A 23,380-nucleotide genomic window follows, 5' to 3' on the forward strand; every position below is an offset into this window, starting at 1 on the left:
GCAGATTTCTCTCATGGTATAGGACCATTCCTTTTGGTGTGGCAGAGTTATCCACTGATCAGGGAGTGCTGCTGTGCATTCTCAGAGCCAGCAGGCGACCAGGATTGAATCCCAACAGGGACAGGGAGAGCCACACAAGTAGATGTAAGCAGCATTTTCATTGCGTTTGTGTCTGTAAGCCACCTACATCTCTTTAAAGATATCATGTTCCTGAATGTATGTGAGTTTCTCCCCTTGCTGTTTCCGGTACTGTGCACAGTACTATAGGATAGGTGTTTGTGGCTTTACGAGACAGTTGCTCTGCTCAGCTCTCACTAGGATGATGTCGGGTCTATTACTGACGATGCAGTAATGAGTCTGCAATCAGTCTGGGAGCTCAGATTCTGTTGCTATATTTGTTTCATTGGTGGGAACTATATTTTCATACCATTAATGACTGACTCCTCCATAACACAGCATGCAGAGACAGCATTCATTAAATACAGAGCAAGCAACAGAAGAACAACAAACTGAAAACTGGATATGAATCACATCCTAAGTGGGTAGGTGAAACAAAACGTGCATTAAATATCAATGATCTGGTGGTCCAAAGAGATTCTGCTCAGTCCGGGGAAGGACAGCTGCAGAGAGACAAAGGAAACAATGAAGTGAGTTGTTTTCTCACAGCTGCCCTCGGTCGGATGAGTGGGCTAGAAGGGAGCTGTGTGCTGGCCGAGTCTTGTGCGGCACACTGGAGCAGTCATGTGTATAGGCTCCAAGCACCTGCAGCTCGTGTCCAAAGCAAAAGTACACACTCACTGTGAAAAAAAAAAAACATTTGCAAGAGTTAAGACGTGGATAGAATCAAGATTTGGGTTGAATCCTGAAGATTAGAAACCCATTACTAGAGTTGTAGAAGCCAGAAATCTCCAGCACACATAAAATCACTATTAGTTTCTGGGTTTGTTTATGTGGGGCAGGAGAGGGAAAGTATTGATTTAAACCAGGTCTAATTCAAAACCTATACATACCGCATTTATCATAAGATGCTGATGATAGACAGCGATGACTATTGCCAGCAGGAACAGATTAAAAAGTTTTTTGGGGAAGCTCGATGGAAGGCAGTGCGGTCTATCTCAGAGCCAGCAACTGACAAGAGACATTCTGAAATGCAGCATCTGTAAGATGACAAAGGAGGACAGGGTTTTTGCATGAAGTATCACTGAAGAGCTGCATTCATGATGTACATAAGTCCCTTGAAAATAAGTTCCTAAGGTTTTAGGGGGAAAGTCGCAGTATCGTCATTCACTAATTCAGGGGTCCCAGTCCAGGTCCTGAGTGGTCAGACCACAGATTTGCCACATTTCTTTAACACCAACAACTGAAGAGCTGGGAGGACTTGTTAAACTGGCTCAGTTAAACCAATACTAGGCTTATTATGGTTGTTAAGAGAAATTCTAGACTGAAAACTTATAAACACACCAACCTTGCAGGACCTCTGGTCTAAGTGTTCATCACACTGATTTGCCAGTGTAATTTGTTTCTTGAAGCTCTAGAGATACTGTGATAATATTCATTGAAAAAATGGCAGAATTACAACCTCTCATTTGTAACCTTTTCCCATACTGTTCACTTAAAGGTCGCAAACAGTATATAAACTACCTACTTCAATAGAGCAGTTCTCTTAAAGATAATTCAGTAATGGCATATGTTTTACACACAGCTGAGCTCATTACAGTATATCGTATATATTCAAGAAGGTCAGTTGTGCGCACATTTTGGTCCTCGGTCACAAATGTTAATCCATGAGGTAATCAAAAGCGTTTCTCCAGTGCGTCCCTGGCCTGATAGCCGCGCACATCTCCAGCGCCTCATTCTCAGTGTCAGCCGGAGAGGAATGACTATCGGCTTTTTTTTTTGGCAACGGCAGGCTGGAACCGCTCAGCTGGAGTGTGAAGCCAGGACTATATTTGTCTCTTGTGCTGTACACACACACGACAGCGTCTTTCAGGGAGCTATTTTAAAACCAAACGGCACTCAGAGCTTATTAGTTTTAATGAAACAGGCGAGAAGTTTTGTTTATATGGCAGTATTTCGGGAGACACCATTCGGACGTTTTTAAAAGTCCGTGAACTAGCGAAATAACAGCTCAGTCATAACAGGCCGAAGATCAATGCGAAATTATGTAGTATTGAAAACTTTGTTGCGGGGGGGTGGGAAATGGATAACAACAACAACAACAACGCTTTCACCGCGTCACCTGCTGAAGAAAGCGGCTCAGGTGCGAGCGGGGAGGACCAAGGAGACCTGCGGCTGGACGAGGTGCAGATGCATCTCACCTGCTTACCCGAGCGCTACATGAAAGCGAAATTTACTTTGTCGGCGTACATCCTCTGCTGGACCGTGTTACAGCTCTGTCAGGTAGGAAATGAACAAAACTCTCTACGTTTCCTGAGAGGCTGAGGGTTGGTACGGCTTCACGTGTGCACCTTAACATTTCAGAGTGCAGTTTAGTTACGATGCAGACAACAGTACTACACGGACAGTATTTGTCTACTTACGGCGTTTGTAACTGTTTCGCTTGAGCTTGTACCGTGTTTGTACTGCGTTGCAGCCCCTTTGTGAAATCAAAGGACACCCATTGCCTAGACAAAATATAACTTGATTTATAGTTGGTAAAACTTACCCTGCCAAACAGCCCTGGCAAATACACACAGTGCTGAAATGAACCACTTCTTAAGAGAGCCAGAAAGCTTGTTTTTCTTTGAAGAGCAGTTCAGGGTTAGTATTGAACAGGAGGTTTGCATCGGTTAGTTGGAAAGGCTGACAGCATCATTTAACCCTTTCGATACTGACAAGCCTAATGCACATACTGTATATTGCAACGTTAAGTGTCGCTACACAACATATGCATTTTACTCTTTCTCAAGGCAGGAAGAAGTTTCTATAGAATTAATCCATAGGCATATCATTAACATTTTAATCAACACACTATATCACAAAATGGTGTTTCCTGTACAATAGAGACATAAAACCGATTTTCATTTTATTACCTTATAGCCTCTTATACTGCAGCTAAGTGTTTTTCTCTTAGCTAAATGTTTGGCTGGTCATTTGGCAGATTTGGTTACAAACCCTTCAGTTCCATGTTGCTTGGTACAAAGCAATGTAGTGTATGTAATAGGGGTCTATAAAATTCTAGAAGAGCTTTTAACTAACAATGGGAAACTGAGTGAGCTGTTCTCAGTTACAGTAGTTTATGCTTGTGAATCCACTTCTCTTTTCCAAAGTGCTTGGTATTCAGAAGCATAAAAGGTTTCTATGGAAACTCCTTTGGCTTACATTCTAAGGCTGTGCATGAGTGATGTTATTATTTTATAGGTGCACAGGCAATTTGAGATTCTGCATGTGATCAGTGCACATTCCTGGTAGCTAACTACATGTGATAGCCACAAGTTGCCCCCTATGGATTATCTTTAAACAGGACGACCAGAATTAATTGACTGTTTTTATATTGAAAAGCGTTATTTTTAATGGACAATGCAATGCATGCTTAAACTCTGGATGATTACAATGGAATAAACCTTCAGTTAGCCATGATAATAATCAAATCATTTTGTACATTCCTTTACCGATGGTGACTTTCCATTTTAAGTTCATTTAGTGATCTCCCTATCATAAACTCTTCTAAAAAGTTTAATATTCATAAAGATACAAATAAACTCTTAAGCCACTAAAACTTAGATTTTTAATATAAAAGTCTGAATTTTGAATGAGTCTTTAAAATGTATTTTTTGGAAAAATTGTTTTAACAACAGAATAAACTAAACATGTACAGAACTGAAGAAACAATTTGTAAGGTGTTTCTTTAAATGGGAACTCTTATATTGTGTCTAGAGTTTAACTCAACAAGCAAGCAAGAGTTATGACAGATGAGATGTTTAGGTCTGTATTATACAAACAGTAGGTATGTTTACTCTGGTGAGCACAGGCCATAAACAGAATGCTATTATTGTTGTGTCATGCTGAAATCTCGTTTCTTCCAAAATCCATGCTTCGTGAAAGGTATACAGATTGTTTAAAGACTCCTAAAATTTCAGCAGGACAAATCTAAACATACCATTTGGCTGAAACGAAGGAACACACAATTTAAAAAATGCAGGCTTCTTTCCATTTGAGTTTTTTCACAAGTCTGCTGTCCCAGTAGAGTTGAAGTCTGGCACAGCAGTGAGTCTTTCTGCAGTGCCATAAAAGTGACTTTATATGCGTGTGAGTAAATTATTTCACCTGATCTGTTTTATTCTGGTTCTGGAGTAAGTTGTATTACTCTGAAGTGAAGCGTGGTTAAATGCACTTGCATAAATCGTCAATAAATTGAGTGCGTGGTTGGTTGCATTTATTTAAGACTGCCCTTTTCGAAACCTCTTGTTGTTGTTTCAGAGAGATTTCTCACTGGCCACCTCACCAGAGAACTTTTTATTTTACAATTAGTTCATTTTGTTTAGGGTCAAAAGCAGGAACATTTGTAAAATGTCTGTTTGCTCACAAGTGATGTAGCAAATGTCGCCTGTGAGTGTAAAGTGTAGATCAGAATGCTCTTTTTCCAAACAGACTATTTCATGTGAAGGCGTTGGAGTTGCACCAGCAGTCAGTGAGTTTAAACGTAGCCCAGAGGAATTCAGGAGTCAGTATGTGTCCAGGAGGGATCTGCAAAGTTCATTAGCCTTAGACTCTCCTGGCCTTCATACAGTACATCACTGTCGTGATCGTGGGCTGCATATACATGGTATTTCTAGAAACATAAGAGGGTTTGATGCAGGTGTCAAATTGTTTTAAATAGGGGAGGATTTGGTCCTGAGCACTCAAAAGCGACTCCTATAGATCTCTCTGGGTTTATGAGGTAGGTGTGTTAAATTTATTTTTAAAAACATCTTATAAGAAGATAATTATAGAGGTGATGCGATCGAGTTAGTGACTATCCTCACATCTTCTAATCGATCCTAAAAAGACACTTAGTGTTGCTGTTTCAGTCTAAAAGATTTGATGCAAAGGCAGCCTCTTGAATGATCTTATAAATAAAGCAAGACATGCCAGAGAGATTAAAAGCACAGCTAACAGCAAGTTCTCGAGTGCACATGCTAAAGGAGGATTTAAGGTTTTCTAAGCAATGGAATGAACAGTATCTGCCAAAAACATGATAAAGTTCACCATTACATGCATATCTTTAACATATTGCAATTTAGCAATCGTATACATATACAGTGTCTTGAAAACATATTCTGACCTTTTTTATGGCTGTGCTTTGGAAAATAGATAAAAGGTGAATTTTTGTCTCAGTGTTGAGACTGAAGCATGTTTTTCTAGAAGATTTGCCAGTACTTTGCTGAATCTGCGTTCCCATTAGTGCTGGCAAGTGTTCCAGTCCTTAATGATGAGAAGCAGAACTAAAACTTAATGCTGCCACCACCATGCTTGACAGTAGGGATGGTGTTGACTGAATGATGCTATGTTAGATTTACGAATGATGTAACACTTTGCATTTAGATGAAAATATCCCAATTTTGTCTTGTCTAACCACAAAACCATTTGCAGTATCGCTTAAGTGATAACGTCAGGAGGATTTTTAGATGTATTTCCCAGTCTGCAATACATGTCAGCTTTGTGAAATGACTGAGATCTTATTGAATCTTGGACATTTTCTCCCTTTTCAGCTATTGAACTCTGTAGCTCTTCCAAATTTGCTCTTGGCCTCAAAGTGGCATCCCTAACCAGTTTCCTTCCTGTCTGCCTGCTCAATTTAGAGGGACAGCCTGTTCTAGGCATGGTGTAGGTGTCTTAATGATCATCTTCCCCATTCTCCAAAAGATAATAAGGATCTTGGAAATGTTTTATATCCTTTTCCTGGTCTGTGCAATTATTCAGCTTTATCTATGAGTTGTTTTGAATGCTCCTTGATCTTCAGGGTTGAATCTTTGCTTTTAATGCACTACCTGAGTAAGGACCTTACAGTTATAGATGTAGTTTTTCTAACATCATGTGAACCACAATTATTACACACAGAAGCCACTCAACTAATTGTGTGGCTCATTGAAGTAATTTTGTACATTCACATAGATTTTCCACAGCGAAGGTATTGATAACTAACTTTTCCATTTTTCTTTCATATCCATTTACTTTTCTTTTGTGTTTTTTGCTTTGAACATGTTGTGCAGATTGTGTATACAACAAATATTAATTGCTTCTTTAAGGTGTCATGACTACAAGCTTTAAGGCCTCAAAATGTGAAAGCTGTGTAAGGTTCTGAATACTTTTGCAATGCATTGAAAAACTGTACAGTAAACTGTAATTTATCATACTCTGTAATCAACAGCATAGTTTTGTTCTTATAGCACCTGACTGCTAAGAATAAGATTTCTACACACTGATAATTTAGATGATCTTTGTGTATTGCTAGCTTTATTAGTAAGTAGTGCTGTGGTGACACTGCACTGTATTTCTGTATGAAGATGGCCTTGTGTTCTGTCCCAAATGCCTACTAGCTAAGAGCAGTATTGAGTGAGGTTGCCAGTTACCATAGAGGCCAGCTTTAGAAAGCATCAGTGACAGAATCTCTACCCTGGAGAGATCCTAAATAGGGCTCCATGACCAAGTGGAATTATTGCTGATATTGAGCTGTCTGTACTGGAGAATGAGGAGAATGCAGACTGAATGGGTGTGGGAGATGCATTCAGTTGGAAAGTCTTAGCCAGACAATAGAGGTAGTAAACAATGTAAACATTTACATGTAAATATAGGTTTAACTATACCTTTTGTATGATGTATTTACCTTAAGATCTAGACCTAGATCTTAAATCAATTTCATAGTAGTAGTTAATATGAAAAATTGAAATACAGCCACAAACTTCTTTCCAGATCCTGCTTCAAATGCAACTTGGAACAAACACTTTTCCAGTTTAATTTGGGAATTAATAATTAACTACAAAGACCAGCTTTTCCATTATTATGGTTCATTAGCATGACAGCCAGCTAAGACTAGTGATACAGACATATTTATGTATTTTAGAATGTTGTTTGGGTGGGAATTAAGGGTAACTGTTGCCATGATTTTTGGGTATGAATATTAATTGGCTATTTCTCCAATCACAACATTAGAGGAAAGGGAAATTAGCTGTATCATGCTAATAAGTCCTGATAAGGTTTACATGAAAATGAAAAGTCAGAAGAGTTTTGTTTTGTTGCATTGTGATTTGATGAAAAACTTTAGCATTTATTCATTTATCTAGCTATTTTTTATTTAGAATTAAGTTAGTGTTCAGTGTCACCTTACTGTATTCCTGGGTTATACTGTATGTCCTCCCAATTTGGTCACTGACCTTTCGTTTCAATGAGCATCTTCAGCGTTTTCAAATCATGATGAGCATTCCCTGGATTGCTCGTCTTGGCAGCTACACACTGACAGTACGCACAGTCCAGTACTCTGGCTCTCATTGACAACACTGGGTTATTTATATACCTCTTATCACCATGCTATTAATGTTTGTTTGAACAGTTCATAAATATACAATATAGGAATTTTATTCAGGGTATGGTCAGTATAAGGGTTTTGTTACTAACCTCCAATAAATCTACAGTACAGCTGTGTTACATGTATGTCATGCTATTAAAACTTGAACATTAAATTTAATTTATAAGTGTTTGCAACTCTTTGCTTAATCCAGAACTGAAAACTTACAGGTGGACAACAAATCCTAGGAAAACCTGATACGCAGCAAGCTGACAACATCCCAACTGACTCAACCCCCTGATCTCCACAGCTTAGGGAATTCAAATGACAGACTCAAACCACTGCATCTATTCTGTAAGGCTCCAACCTGTGCTTATCTGTTGAGCCACTCATGCATTTTCCTTTCTCTTTAACTCTTAATGTATGCATTAGGATATCGGGGCTATAATTCTTACCTGTGTGTACATGTCTGGGGTGGAGCAGTGGCTCTGTGACTAAGGATCTGCACCTGTGGCTGGAAGGTCGCCGGTTCAAATCCCACAGCCGGCAGAGGAATCCTAATCCGTTGGGCTCCTGAGCAAGGCCCTTAACCCCAACTGCTCCAGGGGTGCCGTACAATGGCAGACCCTGCGCTCTGACCCCAGGCTCTCTCCCTGTCTGTGTGTCTCATGGAGAGCAAGCTGGGGTATGCGAAAAGATAATTCCTAATGCAAGAAATTGTAAAGGGTTAATAAAGTGATGTTATGTCTGCCGTGAAGGCTGTGACCTTTAACCATTTTCATTCTAAAGAGGTGAGCTGAAATGCATGCAGCACATTTCTGTTGCTCAGACAGTGTCATAATTTGAAGTTAAACAGGTGGATTAATGTATTGATGTACTGTATATCAGAAAAACTTTAAAAATGCAATTTAGTCCCCTAAACATTAGTTATGTCACGACCGCCAGCCAGCAGAGACTCGTAAGCGAGCTAATCAGTACCAGCAGCGGGTTATTATTAACAAGCGCCGCCACACGAGTTAACACACCTGCAATTGCTCTACCGTGCGGCACGCCGGGTTATTTATACCATTCTAACCTGATTCCCATTGCTCGGTATTGAGTTAACTTCTCGTAAGCTCTACCTAGCGTTTCTGTACCTTTTTGCCTTCCTGGAATTTTGGACTTCACCTTTTTGCCTTCGGACTACGGATCTCGCCTTGCCCCTCGGATTGTTTATTATCAGTGTCTATACCGGAATTACTACCGCTCTCTTTTCGACCTCGATTCTGTCTCACGTTTTGGATTGTTCACCACCAGTGTCTTTACCGGATTTTGACCTACCTTACTCCTTCTGACTACGATTCAGCTCCTAGTTTCGGTTTGTTCGCTTACTTACCTCCCTACAACTCCTGCGTCTGCATTGGATCCTTTTCACCTCTTCAGAGCAGCGTTACAAGTTACGCCCCACAAACAAATTAATGTTCGAATGCGATATTATGAAAAGGTTGAAATATGACTAGATAAAGACTCCTGTTGTCTTGGGTTTCTCCATCCCCTCCTGATTAACGAAATGAAATGGATGGTGCATATTTGTAAGGTTGCACCTCCAGAGATGATGGTTGCGCATCTACATCCATGTGCCAGAGGTTCTGCGGTTTTAGTCTTGCTGCAGTGCTGATGGGTCCCAGTGAAAGACCCGGAAAGCGTCTTTGGAATGCAGCTGGCAAGAGCTGGGGCATGGATAACAAGGACCCCTGATCAGACCAGAGCGTGGACCACTCGAGAGGTCACGCCCGTGGAGCAACGACAGCTGTCAGAGGTGTGCTGCCCTTTGTGCTTGTGTAAAAGGCTTGACTGGCCTATGTGCAGTGCTTGGGGAAATCATGCCACTGTGAGGATGTTGTTCTCACTTGTGTTCGACACTGGCCGGGCATGCAAAGTCATGTTGCAGGTGTCTCCCTGAGGATTATGTTCGCTGACACCTTTACTCCAGTTCTCTGGAGACGGCCACCGCAAAGAAAATAACCTTCTTCCTGCTTGAAGATTGCTATCAGCATCCTGCAAGGCTGCAGGCATTGTTTTGGCTTCCAGGCCTGTCCAGATGACATACTGTACACAAGTGCACTGTAACTGACGTGATAATTTCAAGCTTGTCTATGGAAGAGGTCCTCCACATTTGCATATACTGTACCAGTATCTCGCATTCTTTTAATGGCTCCGTCTATTAAAGCCATTTTCAACAAAATCAACTATTAGTTTAGACACACCTGTAATTCAGTGATGCTGATTAGTCCAGAGCCATGCTTTCACCAATTATCGGACCTCATTGTCATCAGATTTTGATCTCCGAGAGCTTACTTCATTCAACCCCACAGAGAAGAACCATACGGGATCAGTATTGTGTGCAGACCACCCCTTCAAAATCCGGATCATCAGTGCACAGAACTGTAGCCCTCACCATTTGTAGGTGTGTGTTGTCATGTTGAAGACTCACACTGCCCCTCACTGCTTTTGTGCGCAATGTATTCACAGAAGTGATGAGTGTTATATTAAAGATATTATAATTATGTTGAAGTGGGTAACCTTAATCACTTTCCCAAAACTTAGATATGACCTTTGGTTGATTGTAGGTGATTCTATTGCATGGATGATGATGTTCTTCCAATTCAGGGTCACTAGGGAACTGGAGCCTATCCCAGCAAGCAATGGGCACAAGGAAAAATACACAGTGGATGGAATGCCTGTCCATTGCAGGACATGCACACACACACTCACACCAGGGTCATTTTCCCAGAAGCCAATTAATGTACCAGCATGTTTTTGACTGTGGGAGGCAACCCACTCTACAATACAAACTCCATACAAATAACACCCCAAGTCCAGAACTCAACCCAGAGCCCTAGCACTGTGAGGCAGTAGTGCTAGCCACTGCACCACTGCGCCATCTGCTGATGTCCTCTTGGGTTCACAATGCTGAACAGACGATAAGTGTTTTGTATCACTATGGGAAGACGTGTGATTGTCAGTGAGTATTATTGCTATCTTGAAAAAACAAGAGCCTGGTTACTCCAAACCAATCTGTAAATACACTCTTGTATAAAAGTCAGGTATTAAATGGTCAGCAAATGATATACACCCACCACTACAAGTGATAGTACAAATCACTTTATTGGCTTATCCTCAAAAGTCCCTCACAGGTGAAATAATATACAGTATAGAGTGTAGCAGGTTTTAGAAAAGCACCCTTTCAGGCTTATGGTGTGTGTTAGCCATGCACAAATAAGGCTGAAGCAGGAGTCTGTAGCTGCTAACTTTGAATTTAAATCCACAAAAGAGGAACTGGATGGTTCTTCTTATGTTTTCAGAAATAGCAACGGTCAATTAATATTCATTCCAATAACAGGTCCCTCAATCCATTTGTTAACAGTCGTATCCAGTATAGGGACGCAGGGGAGCCTATCCAGGAGCCTATCCTGGCAAGCAACGGATGAGCACATACAGTACAGACGCACATACACTCACACCAGTGTGTGTACCCGGAGTACACTCGTGTGAACACGGGGCGGAAATACAAACGCCACGCAGATCTGGTACTGAACCCAGGGCCCAAGTGCTCACGGCAGCAGTGTTAGATACTGCACATACATATCCTGTTAATTTACCTGAAAGAAAGAGTTAAAGTTTCCCCTGCCCAAGCACTTTGGTAATACCGCAGTCAGGTCCAAGTGGTTAAAAAGCAAGCTTGAGCCGACGGTGGATTATATTTTACTGAGGTGACTCAATGGCGACTCTGCTGAGGTTAATACTGCCCTGAGGGTCTCTCATCTGAATCCCAGCTTCAGTCCTGCCTGAAACGTTCTCGCTGTGAAAGCCTAATCCTCCAGACTACCAGCTGCTGCTGGCTGAGGGGCCGTCGTGTTGCAACATCACTGAGTCGCCAGGGCTTTATTAGCCTGGTTGTATTAACCTGCCACCCTTCTGCGAGGTCATCTTCCAGAGCTGCTCAGCACGGAAGGCAGGTAGATCAAACGAATGTTTTACAAGCGAAAGGGAAATCGGTAGCGTTCAGGAAATCCTGCCTTCATTTACATGGAAGTTACAACAAAGTGATTTCTCTTCAATCCCTTTTACTTTTCTAACCTTTAACATTTCCCACCTGTGTTTCAAAACTTTCCCAGAGCAGGGTAATAGAAAGGGGCTTTGAATCCTACAACTGTTTCACCATTTCTCCAATATTTCAAAAATCTAGCTGTAGTTTGTAATGAAAGACATAAGAAATAAAAGACAATAATGTACATTGATTCATATATTTACATTTTATCCACTTTTGTAAAGCCTAGGTCTGTCTCTAACTGCCACAGAGAGGCGTTCTTATTCCGGTTAAGAGGCAGTAGCTCACCTGTGCTTAAGAGACCCAAACATGTCAGCTCTGTATTAACAGAGCTTTCCCTGTTGGTTTCCATTAAAAGAAGAAGCTTCCTTTGTCGACAAGGGGATTAGAGAGAAACTTCCATGCAAACGCACCTTGAAACAATTTCTTGCAATCTGTCTCCAACTTTGGTCTTTGTTTCTTTTTGACAGAGATTAAGATGTTCCCCCAGTTGCAGAAAGGTAAGAATATTTTTTCTTTCCTCTTTTTTTATATTTTCAAGCTGTCTGCGCTCTTGTGTGACTTGGGGATTTGTCACATCTTGTACGTAGCCTTATTTATCAGCAGTCTCTTCAGTAGAAGAGCTTTTCTGTGAAAAGGAAACAATTCAATACAAGGCACACGGGTGCTTTTCAGAGCATACTACCAATGATATTCTGTAGAAAATAATACATTATTTGTTGGATTCTTTCATCTAAATTCACTTAATTTTGCCTCCATTTATACAGCTGGTGTTTCCCTGGTACAATTCATGTGAAGTACTTTGTTGAAGGATGCAATAGGGGTGTCTCTCCTGGAGTTTGAACATTCAGCCTTTCAGTTACTAGATGTTCTATCCTGAGCTGAAGAGATATTAATATCGTAAATTATTTAAATGCATTTCCCCTTAAGTTTGAATATAAAAAGGGTAACAAGATAAGCAACATGTGTTAACTCAGGCTCCTAGGGTGTGCAGGTAGGACTATATATATAAAAATCCAGAAACACAGATGCAAAAACATCAACAATTACCTGTTTTCAAAGTCAGCACATCAATTACAGGGTGTCTGAAAAAGGGAAATACCTGCTCTATTCAGTTCCCAGTCATTGTATTTTTGTATCTCTTCCCAAAAAGTGAAGTTTCTATATGAGTACTCACTGCCCGACATTTCTGCTCCCTCTCACAGCCCACAGGTGCAGAAGGCCCCCAGGGAGAATGTTTGTTCAGATTTACATTACTAGGAAAAACACGTCTCAAGGCTTCACGTCATTCAGACGTAATCAAAACGTCAACCGCCCGGCAGGATAGATGGCAAAAACATCACAATTTGTGTGGAGACAATGAACGGTTTTAAAAACACTAGATTAAAGTATCCTCAAAAATGTTTGCAAATTTCACATTTAAGAAAGTACAGCTTAAAAATTCCTGGTAAATACAGTACATCATTAAATGTTTGCTAGGTGATTTGTGGTTTCCATTTAGGTTAAAAGTTGAGATGGGGGAAGAATGAAATCGAGATAATTATATGGATCTCAGGGAAACCTTAGGGGAAAAACAGATTTGTCACCTCTGCAGAAAAATCTGGACAAACCGGTGGTGTCAGTGCAGTGTAGTGTGCGATGCAGCATTCTGTTTGGGTATAGTTCCCCATTGCCTGTTGTTCAGAATTCTTTGTGGGATTAACTACATGTTCTAGCCTGTTTATTTACTGTGAATCACATGAGGACTTCGCAGAGGCCTGAAATGCAGAACAATTATGAAGCCGGAAGAATTGGGTAACTTAATTGCAGAGAACATCTTTTTTGTTAGTCGACAAAGTTTTTTTTTTTCACGTTAGCAGGTGCTATACCTGTAGCTCAGTTGCTTTTTGACAGGCAGTAAATGCAGCAAGTATTTGCCAGTGTCTTCAAGCAGAAGACCAAGAATGATCTCCTTAGCATTGATTCCATCTATCAGATTAATTTATTGAATTATTATTGTCACAACATGTTTGGTAAACCGCTGCAGGGTCTCTTATCTTAGCAAAGACCCTCTTGACTCTATTGCACCTGGCCTACCTGGCCTAAAGTCTTTTCCAAAGAAAAAATGAAGTATTTATGTCTAGAGATACAACAGGCTTTAGTCTCCTGCAAACTCTGGTTAATTAAGATAAAGCAGCAGTACTTCACAGTAGTAATGGCTGAGGTCCGGTTCTGTACTGTACTTGTGTGCAGATGCATCTCTGGTAGCATTTCCTTCCATTGATGTCTTAATATTGGGCGGTGTGTCTAATTATTAGGCTCTTTGTGTGTCTGCTGCTTGTATTCAAAGTCTCCTGCACCAAGCTGTGAATCTCCCTTTTTGTAATTATAAGAACAGTTACAGATAACGGGCCCGTTGGTCCACCTTGCTTCTCTGGTTGCCAGTAGTTTAATGATCCAAGACTTCTATCAAGCCATTTCTGGAAAGTATCCCACTAAATCAGCTTAAAAAGCTTCATTTCCATTAGACCAGAAAGATGATTAGTTGCTCTCCTTGTATCGCTGCTAGAGCAGCAATGTCTTTCTTCTAGTATGGTGTCCACAACTGAAGAAATGTTCTGCCATGGATCAAACTAATGAATTTAGTTTAACATGACTTCTTGATTTACGTTCTACACTCTTAATGATATAGCCATGTATACTGTTGGTCTTTTTACCTCTTCACTTTCAGATCAAACAAAAGGCACCATAAACATCTAGATCTTTCTCGTGCATTGTTTTTTCTACAAATATGATATTTTATATTCTCGATCTTGCTTCCTGTATGCAGTACTTTGCCTTATTCACATTATATTTAAGTTGCCAGATGTTAGTCCAGTGCTGAATTTTGTCTCCACCCTGTTGTATCGCTTGTTCTTTTCATGATGTTTGCATCTCCATCTACAGTATATTGATACTGCACCTGCAAATCTAAAAAGCGTATGGACTATCCAGATTATAGAAAATGGATGTAGATAAGGAAAATTTGCCGTCCTAGCAATTATTACATTGGGATCCCTCTAATGACTTCATTCTAGTCTAAGGTAACTCCCCCTTTCCATCGTCTGTTTTCTGCTCTATAACTGGGAGATGGGAGGAAAAAGGATGATGGAACTTGCTTCTAAAAGTCTCGGGGGAAGGCAAATGACCTCTCATCACATGAGCAGTCCAGTGAGAGTGGACTGTAAAAACCCTATGTGACTCTCTGTGAGATAGTGTGGTGCCAGGTCTCTCAAGTAGACAGGTCTTTTCTTTCTACTTTCTTTCCAGATTTCCTTGAACCCAATTGGGTACTTAGTTCCTTGCGTAGGGGTTGACTGTGGGCCCTGAGGTTTTGGTGTACCTATCTGAGAGCAAGTCTGAATAAACCCAAAGGCTTGTGGATGATCGTTAAAGCACTTCCATGTATTCAAATGTGCCATTTTCCAACTTTTTTATGACTTCTAATTTCAGACTGTTACTATGGACCATTGATGGGTTGCAGTAGGTTTTTTTACTTGACCGTAGTGTAGTGATGGCTGTTTATGTGTGGAGATTCTGGAAGCAATTTCTTTGCATGGAACATTGTCAAGGAATACGTTTTTGAAGAAGCCATAAGCCTAAGTTTGAAAACATTGGTCAATGGAGGTTTTATTATGTTCCTCTGTTTCTTTTGCTGTTTTTTGTGCTTTGATAATTATTTGCTGGAATTCTATTCGATGAAAACCTTTCATAAATATGGGTTTCCAGTACAGTTATTAAAAGGCAGCTCAAATAGTTATTTGTTTTGTAATAGCTCAACAGCTTGAGCAAGAAGATGAAAAATAATCTAAGAATTCAACCATATTTATGAGATAATATTTTTAAAAAATCAAAACATGAATTGCAGTGGAGTTTTATAGCCTTGCTGTTTTAGCAGCTGTTTTACCAGCCTACTAGAATTCTGGTCAACAAACACCTCTTAGATGTCTGTGCTTAAATACTGCTTTTGTAAAATACTTGTTTTGAAAATAGTGTGGTCATGGGAGTGTACCCTGTATTGCAACATTTTTCATTTGATTTTAAAAGGTGAAGAATCTCAACATCATGGTTGTTTGCAGTTACTTATGAAGAGACAAGGAAGGAGACTGTGCCTGAAGGGGACAAGAAAAAAGAGCTGTCAGATAATAATGAATTATAGTTCCGATTGTTAAACCAAGCTGATTGTCAAGGAAGTGTAACAGATGTAGCTGGACCAGAATGAGACAGACAATTATTGCCTGTCTACCTTTTTTGTTCTTAAAGGGTTGGAGCACGTGAAGGATCCAGCTCTTGTTCAGCTAGTTTTAGAGTGATCATACCCTACTTTTAATGTAAGTGTAACAAGTGCAAGGTTTGATCGACATCAACTCTGAATGCAGAGCCACACATAGATGCTTCCCAGAAGCATCTGTGAAGACGTCTGCCACAGAAGACAAGGGTTCCTGCCGCAGGGGGGACTCAGTGCTGTCTAGCTTGAGAAGGGGTGATGATCTGAAACAGTCCCAAGGTTCCTGTCTATCAATATAAGAAACTGTATGGATATTCAAAAGTGGATTGCTGATGAAACAAAAACAATACGTACTTTAGGATGACATATCTTATGAATAAAAAATATAGCCCTGAAAATGTCCGTATTTGGATGTGGTGATTGCAGTGCTGCCATATTTATTTGTCCAAGGCTATCTTCTTTCTTTTTTACACACATTTTCCTCACAGGTGTGCACTCCCTTGGCTTGAAACTCGATGCCTGCTTCTACCTGTAAGACTGCCCCTCCCTTCCCAGTCAACTGCATGTCCCAGCTTGTAGTGCTTCTTGACAAATCAGAGCCCCAGACATTCCCACTCCCAGCAGATGGGGGTACAGTAAGGATAGATGGTAGACTGCAGGCGTTTGTCCTTCAGTACCATTGTGTCTAATGTAGCAGATTCATGTACAGTAGTTATCTGGGAGGTAAACCAAGGAAAACATCTTGCAAAAAGTTATTGAAAGCAAAGCATGTTAGATTTGCTCATGGGTGTAATATCCAGTGTATGAATCAACTGAATAGAGTTTTTTCTTTTTACAAAGTACAATGTTTTATTTCGGTTATTGCATCAACACTGCTTCAGCGTCAGACCTGAGGGAACCACCTTCATGTCTGAACAAAAGTTAGTGCTCCTGCCGCTCATAGCTCTTGGTCAACGGGCTCTGCTGTGGACTGGGGTGCCTGCCCTGGTCCCCTGGTCTGTGTGTGTTTTCTGTGAGTGCTCCGGTTTCTTCCCCCAGTCCTAACACATGCTGTCCAGGTAAACCAGCATCTCTGCAGTCTCTCATGTGAGTGAGTGAGTGCGCGTCTTGCAACGGACCTGTGCCCCTCAGGGTGTGCTTCCATCTTGTAGTTGGCCAGCATTGGCCAGCAGCCATATCACCCTGCAACTCACAACTGGCAGCCCACTGAAGCTAAGCAGGTGTGAGCCTGGTCAGTACCTGGATGAGAGACCTCCTGGGAAAAACTAAGGTTGCTGCTGGAAGAGGTGTTAGTGAGATCAGCAGGGGGCGCTCACCCTGAGGTCCATGTAGGTCCTAATGCCCCAGTATAGTGACGGGGACACTATACTGTAAACAGGCGCCGTCCTTCGGATGAGACGTAAAACCGAGGTCCTCACTCTCTGTGGTCATTAAAAATCCCAGGGCGTTTCTCGAAAAGAGTAGGGGTGTAACCCCGGTATCCTGGCCAAATTTCCCATTGGCCCTTACCAATCATGGCCTCCTAATAATCCCCCCTCTGTGAATTGGCTTCATTACTCTGCTCTCCTCCCCACTGATAGCTGATGTGTGGTGAGCATTGTGGCGCACTATGGCTGCCGTCGCATCATCCAGGTGGATGCTGCACATTGGTGGTGGTGGAGGGGAGTCCCCATTACCTGTAAAGCTTTGAGTGGAGTGGCCAGAAAAGCGCTATATAAGTGTAAGCTATTATTATTATTATTATTATTATTATTATTATTATTATTATTATTATTATCTTGTGCACTGTACCCGCTGGTGAGACTCAGACTCCACACCACACTCTTAGCATGAAGCAGTGACTGCAGCTGGATGGTTGCACAGGCTTTCCTTTTCCAGCAACACATTAACTATATGGTGTATATGTTACCATCAATTTGGCATAAACTCCATTGCCCTGTATCTTTTGCTGAAAGAAACAGTTGTGCTCTGAAAAGTGTGCTGCCCATGGGCAAAGTGCACTAGTTGCCTTGCTGCCTTGTAGTGCTGCAGTCCTGGGTTCAATTACTAGTTTGCGTGTTCTCCATGTGTTTGCATGGGTTTCTTCCAGATCCTCCAGTTTCCTCCCACAGTCCAAAGGCTGGTAGGTTAATTGGCTTCTGGGAAAATTGGCCCAGGTGTAAATGTGTTTGTGTCTGCGTCCACCCTGTGATGTACTGGTATCTGGTCCAGGTTGTATCCTGCCTTGTGCCTGTTGCTTGCTGGGCTGGGCTCCGGCATCCCCTGGGAATCTGTACTGGATAAGTTGGTTTAGAAAATGGATGAATGGTTTGCCCCTATTGCTCTTCTATTGCTGTGACTCATACATGTATAAAATCAGAACTTCGACACACCCTTGAATGACACATTTTGGATTTGCAGTTTGTTGGGGGGGGGGGCAGGTAGAAATTTAGATTTGATCCGTGCTTATGACAGCTGGTTTTGCTTTGATTGAGAAAGTGAAGAACCTGTAATGACATGAGCCATCGCCATTCTGGCTCTGGAGCTGTGTTCAGTCTTGTGTAAGCTGGTGTGAAAATCACCTCGGTGTGTTGGGTGTGTAAATGGCAAAGGAAATGTACTGACTGTGCATCGTAATGATCTTTTTTTTTGCTGTCCATTGAGCATTTTGTGCTTTTAAATGCATGAAGGCAGATCAGTGGGATAAAGCCCACTTTGTAAGGATTTTCGTTTCACTTTAACTACTAGCAGGTGAATGAAGCGAGTGAGTTTGTGACCTCCCCTATGTTGCTAAACTGTTTTGTGCTAGTTGAGTCTATTTACACACCAGCCAAGTCCCTGTTGCATGTGCTGCCCGTAATTACAAAATGAGAAGGGGAAAAAATGGTACGCAAGCGACTATTGTTTATTGTTTTGTTAAATAGCTGGAATCAAAACGGGTGAACCTGGCTTTTGGAATGCAGACAGGTGTCAAATGTAGGAAAATTTGGAGCACTCTTAACTAGACTGCACCACAACGGGCATTTTCTCTGGAGTCCTTGAAGGTTCCAGGGAAGCATGAGGATCTTTTGTTTGGATGCCTGTTTCCTAGCTCCGTCTGTCTCTCGCCGCACGGCGGAGTTATGTAAGCTCTTCCCAGCAGTGCAACTGTTCAGAGAGTACACAAAGGCTAGTTTTTACCCTTTTCTCTAGCTTGACAGCCTAGCAAGTTTTTTTTTTTTTTTACAGCAAGGCTCCAGGCAATAAGACTTTTTGTGTGGCATGAAAGAATTGTTTGGTCTCCACGTGCGTTTTACCACATTTAAGGCTGTGATCATAGCGCTCAGCTTGCTTGCACGATAAAAAAACGTTGAAAAATGAAAAGAAATTCTCTTCAGGTTCTGAAAAAAGGCAATCAAGGCAAGTGTTGGAGGCCCTGGTTCTCCTCACCCCTGAGGTGCTCATAAGTAATTACAACAAAAACTTTGTTCTTTTTATAAAACATTTGGCACGAATGTGAGGCATTGGTAGTTGCTTTAATTTATTAAAAAGAACAGAGGCTCTACAGCACTGTGTGATTAAGAATAAATATGCCTTCAAGTGAAATGAACTGAATACATATTTAAAGGCAAAGTATTTATTTTTATTTATATTAATGGTTGTTAATGCAGTTCTTAATTGTCATGCTGTTATCTCTTAAAGACATTTGAATGCCACATGTTTATGGTTGGATCCCTATGTTTAAATTGTTCAAAATCTAGAAAAAAAGACAAAGAGTAGAAATAAAGGAACATTTCTATTACTGTATAATGTCACAATATTGGCAAAACGAATGATCAAGAGAAAATAGAGAAATAAATGTCATTAGATGAAAGAGGATTAAAGATCAATGTTTGCTTTGACAGGCAGTGGTCTCTTGTGTTTAAATGCACAGACCTTGCATGATTTCCACGCCGAGACAATGTGGCTTTTGAAAATGCAGCTATCCTGCCTATGTGAACCCCAGGCCAACCAAAGTTTGAAAATGTTTTCAGAGTAAACCAGCTGCAGCCTGTGCAGTGGGAGTCCTTATCCAAACCACAAGAGCAGTACAACAGTTAAACTCCACCATTCTTGTAAGGAATATTTCGAAACAATAAAACCAAAAAAGAACACACAAGCCCCATAAAGGATGGCACAAACCACTTCTTTGTTCATAATAATGGGATAACCATGGACAAAAGCTTGTGTACAATAAGCACTCGTGTGGCAAAAGACGAAATAGTATGAACTGAAGTGTCAGACAAAGGCAATATCTATCAGTAACTTGAGCCAGACAAACACAGTGGGTGTCAGTGAGTGCATGAGATTCAAATGCACTTACTTCACAGTGAGCAACTTCACTCATCTGTCCTCTCTAGAGCACTTTGAGTTGAAGAGCTTGTTTTGATTGATGGTATAAGTCATGTGCTTCCATGAATCCATAGCCATTTGGGTCTTTATAGCTGCATTATGATTCATTGATATAAGTGAAGGAAAGATGCCAAACAGTTGCCTGTTGCTGCAAATACTTTGAGTTCTCTTGCAAAGAACAGCACTTGTGTGATCCCTGGGCTCAAACTGCCTAGCATTCACTTGGCAAGCATGTCTGGGTTACAGAATAGATTTGGCAAAACTGAGCGTTTCCAACACAAGGTGCCAAATGTCAGACAACAAAGATGGGTCATTTTCATTTTTGATCTGTTGGCTTTTTTCCTGACGTTCTTACATATAAAAACAGCTCTTTTCAGTTCAATTGTGCACAATTCTTTATGCCAAGCAGTTTTATCAAATTAAAAATGTTGGCTTCTGTACTTTAAAGAAGCATTTATATCCCCTACCAATTATTTAAGATGAGAAAAGTGTTTAACCTAATTAGGAAACATCTTTATCTAAGATTGATTGCCCTCCAACTCCAGCAATGCTAATCACTAATCCATTAAGTGTAATGCTGTTTGTTTAATTAGACAATTGCTAATGATCTCTCTCGTCTTGTTAAGGTCACACAAGGGTTATACATGTTTCTTTCTGACTTTATCTGTAAGTGATGTAGAAATATGTATTCAGACCATGTGTGTTATGTTCTCATATTAACACATAATTAGACACTGCCAAGGTAAACTTCAGCCCAACCAAGGCTTAAAAACATTTTAAGAATAAACCATCTGCAGCCTGTGTAATTAATGGCTATGTAAGGAAGCAACACAGGTGTTGTAGGTCGCTTTTAAATCCACAGTTTGTAAAGAGTTGGAACGCATGGGTTTTGAGTGATTTCGTCAGACTGAATTTTTACCCATGTTAATTGGCTCAGTGTGTGTGGCCATGTGCTGCTTGAGAGGAACTGGATGCTATTTGCACTTTGAGTGATCTTTAAACTACTTAGTTGAATGAACCAGCTGCCTAAGTGGTCAAACTGAAATTCATCCAAATGCTTACAAATTGAAAAGTTGCCCATAACTCACCCTTGCTGGATTGTGGCTCTAGAGGAGCAGGTTTTGCCAACCCCCGAGAATTTAAGCAGTGTAGAATAAGTATCTTTAACTTTTAATATAAATAAATAACTGGATAGCGCTGCTTGTGATGGATGGTACCATCCATGGAACCGATACACATAGAGTGCCCTCCATAAGTAATGGGGAAGTGAAGTCAAAAATGACTATTTTTGCTGTACATTCAAGCAATTCGGATTTGAGATGAAAAGATGAATATGAAGTGAGTGTAAGTTTTGGGACAGTTAGCTGCTAAGTGTTCCTTTCTGGTGAGGTATTTCCTGTTGCATTAATTGTTCACACATAAAAAAGCTGTGAAGGTGTAGTTTTGGATTTAGCCTTTGCTCTTCCCTTTGGTGTCTGACTTTGGAGTCAGTGGGCATAAAACCAACATGAAGACTATGAAGTCTATGAAAGAAAAGCAGGGAATTTGGAAGATGAAAGAAAAGAAGAATTCAGTGAGGATCATAGCACAGAAATGGGGCATAGCAAATGAACAATCTGGAATATTCTGGAAAAGAAAGAAATCTCTGGTGTGCTTAGCAGTTGGCAATGACCAGGTCAGCCAAAGGAAGACAACTGCAGTTGATGACAAAGCAATTATCAGAGCTGTGAAGACAAACTCGGTGAAGTGCAAGATGCAAACCTCTCCTCAGCACCAAAAAGAAAGGCCAGAATTCAATTTACTAAAAAGTACAGAGGCGAGTTAAATTAAGATAAGATCACTTTATTAGCCCTATACAATTTCTTGCATTAGGAATTGTCTTTTCGCATACCCCATGATGCTCTCCATGAGACACACAGAGAGGGAGAGAAGCTTGGAGTCAGAGCACAGGGTCAGCCATTTATACGGCACCCCTGGAGCAGTTGGGGTTAAGGGCCTTGCTCAGGGGCCCAACGGAATAGGATTCCTCTGCCATAGGATTTGAACCAGCAACCTTCCAGCCACAGGCGCAGATCCTTAGCCACAGAACCACCGCTCCACCCCTAATTATAGACAGATAACACAAAGATAAACTTCCACCAAAGTGATGACAAGATTTTGAGAAATGAGCAAACTGCAGATGATCCAGAACAGTACCACTTCATCTGTGGAGGTAGTGTCATGGCTTAGGCATGCCTGGCCGCCTCTGAACCTGTAAAACTGATCTTTATTGATGATAGAGCTAGTGATTGTAGCAGCAGAATGGCTTTAGAGAAGTACAGAAACATCTAGTCTGGCTGTCTATGTACAAGAAAGTCTCCAGACTCATTGGCCGTCGCTTCATCACGCAGCAAGACAATGACCCAAAACACACTGCAAACACAAACATGGGGTTCATCAGGGGAAAAATATTGAAAGTCTTAGACTATCCAAGTCATTCTCGTGTTTGCACTTCACGTGCTGAAAAGGAGACTGACGTCAGAAACCCCCCAAAAAACAAACAGCAACTGAAAACAGCCGTAGCAGAGATTTGGCAAAACATTTCTAAAGAACAAATCAAGAGTTTGGTGATGTCAATGGGTTGCAGGCTCTACCTGCAAAGGATCTGCAACCAAATACTAAGTTTCATACTACTTTTACTTAAAGTTAAATTGACCCAATACATACACTATACTCACCTAAAGGGGAGGGGGTTGGGAAAAACAAAAAGTGATATTATTTGAAAATGTTAAAGCATATATGCACAACAATACCCCAAAATACAAGGACATCCTGTACTTTTGCCCCTTAGTCATCGTTTCATCTCAAATCCAAATTTCTTGAGTATACAGAAAAAAACTGCAATTTTGTCTTCACTGTTCGAGTACTTGTTGAGGGCACTGTATTTGCTGTCAGTCCTGTGCAATTCGTTTTTTTTCTGTAGAATCCTAGGCTGTCTAAAGTTGACTCGTGTAGTCACCTTGCTCTTCTCTGAATATCCACGCAAGCCTGCGTGGCAGATAGTCTGTCTTTGTAGTTTCTTGTAAATTATTCAAGTAGTCCTTTGCCTGTCATTTACCCTGAGGAGACAAACCTCCTGTGGACGCCTGACGCTGGTGTACTTTTCAGTGGCTCTACCTGTCAGATGAGACTGGCGGTAGGGGAAGGTGTGTTACCCAAGGGCTGTGCAGAA

The 23,380-nt window shown here is 41.0% G+C and overlaps 1 protein-coding gene across 7 annotated transcripts in view; it reads left to right on the top strand.

Annotated features, from left to right (window-relative positions):
- The first annotated feature begins 1,851 nt into the window (after positions 1-1,851).
- arhgef4 (Rho guanine nucleotide exchange factor 4) overlaps positions 1,852-23,380 on the top strand; it is a 139,621-nt gene continuing 118,092 nt past the window's right edge. For 2 of the 7 annotated variants that reach the window (XM_088610252.1, XM_088610261.1), the window contains exons 1-2: positions 1,885-2,400; positions 12,044-12,073. In XM_088610252.1, the coding sequence (XP_088466378.1) occupies positions 2,200-2,400; positions 12,044-12,073 (231 nt within the window). In that variant the 5' untranslated portion in view covers positions 1,885-2,199. Of the gene's footprint in view, positions 2,401-12,043; positions 12,074-23,380 lie in introns of those variants that run through there. The other 5 variants (XM_088610332.1, XM_088610243.1, XM_088610315.1 and 2 more) reach the window with 5 other exon arrangements.

The sequence above is a fragment of the Lepisosteus platostomus genome, chromosome 2, assembly GCF_059453375.1.
Source record: "Lepisosteus platostomus isolate fLepPlt1 chromosome 2, fLepPlt1.hap1, whole genome shotgun sequence".
Lineage (NCBI taxonomy): Eukaryota > Metazoa > Chordata > Actinopteri > Semionotiformes > Lepisosteidae > Lepisosteus > Lepisosteus platostomus.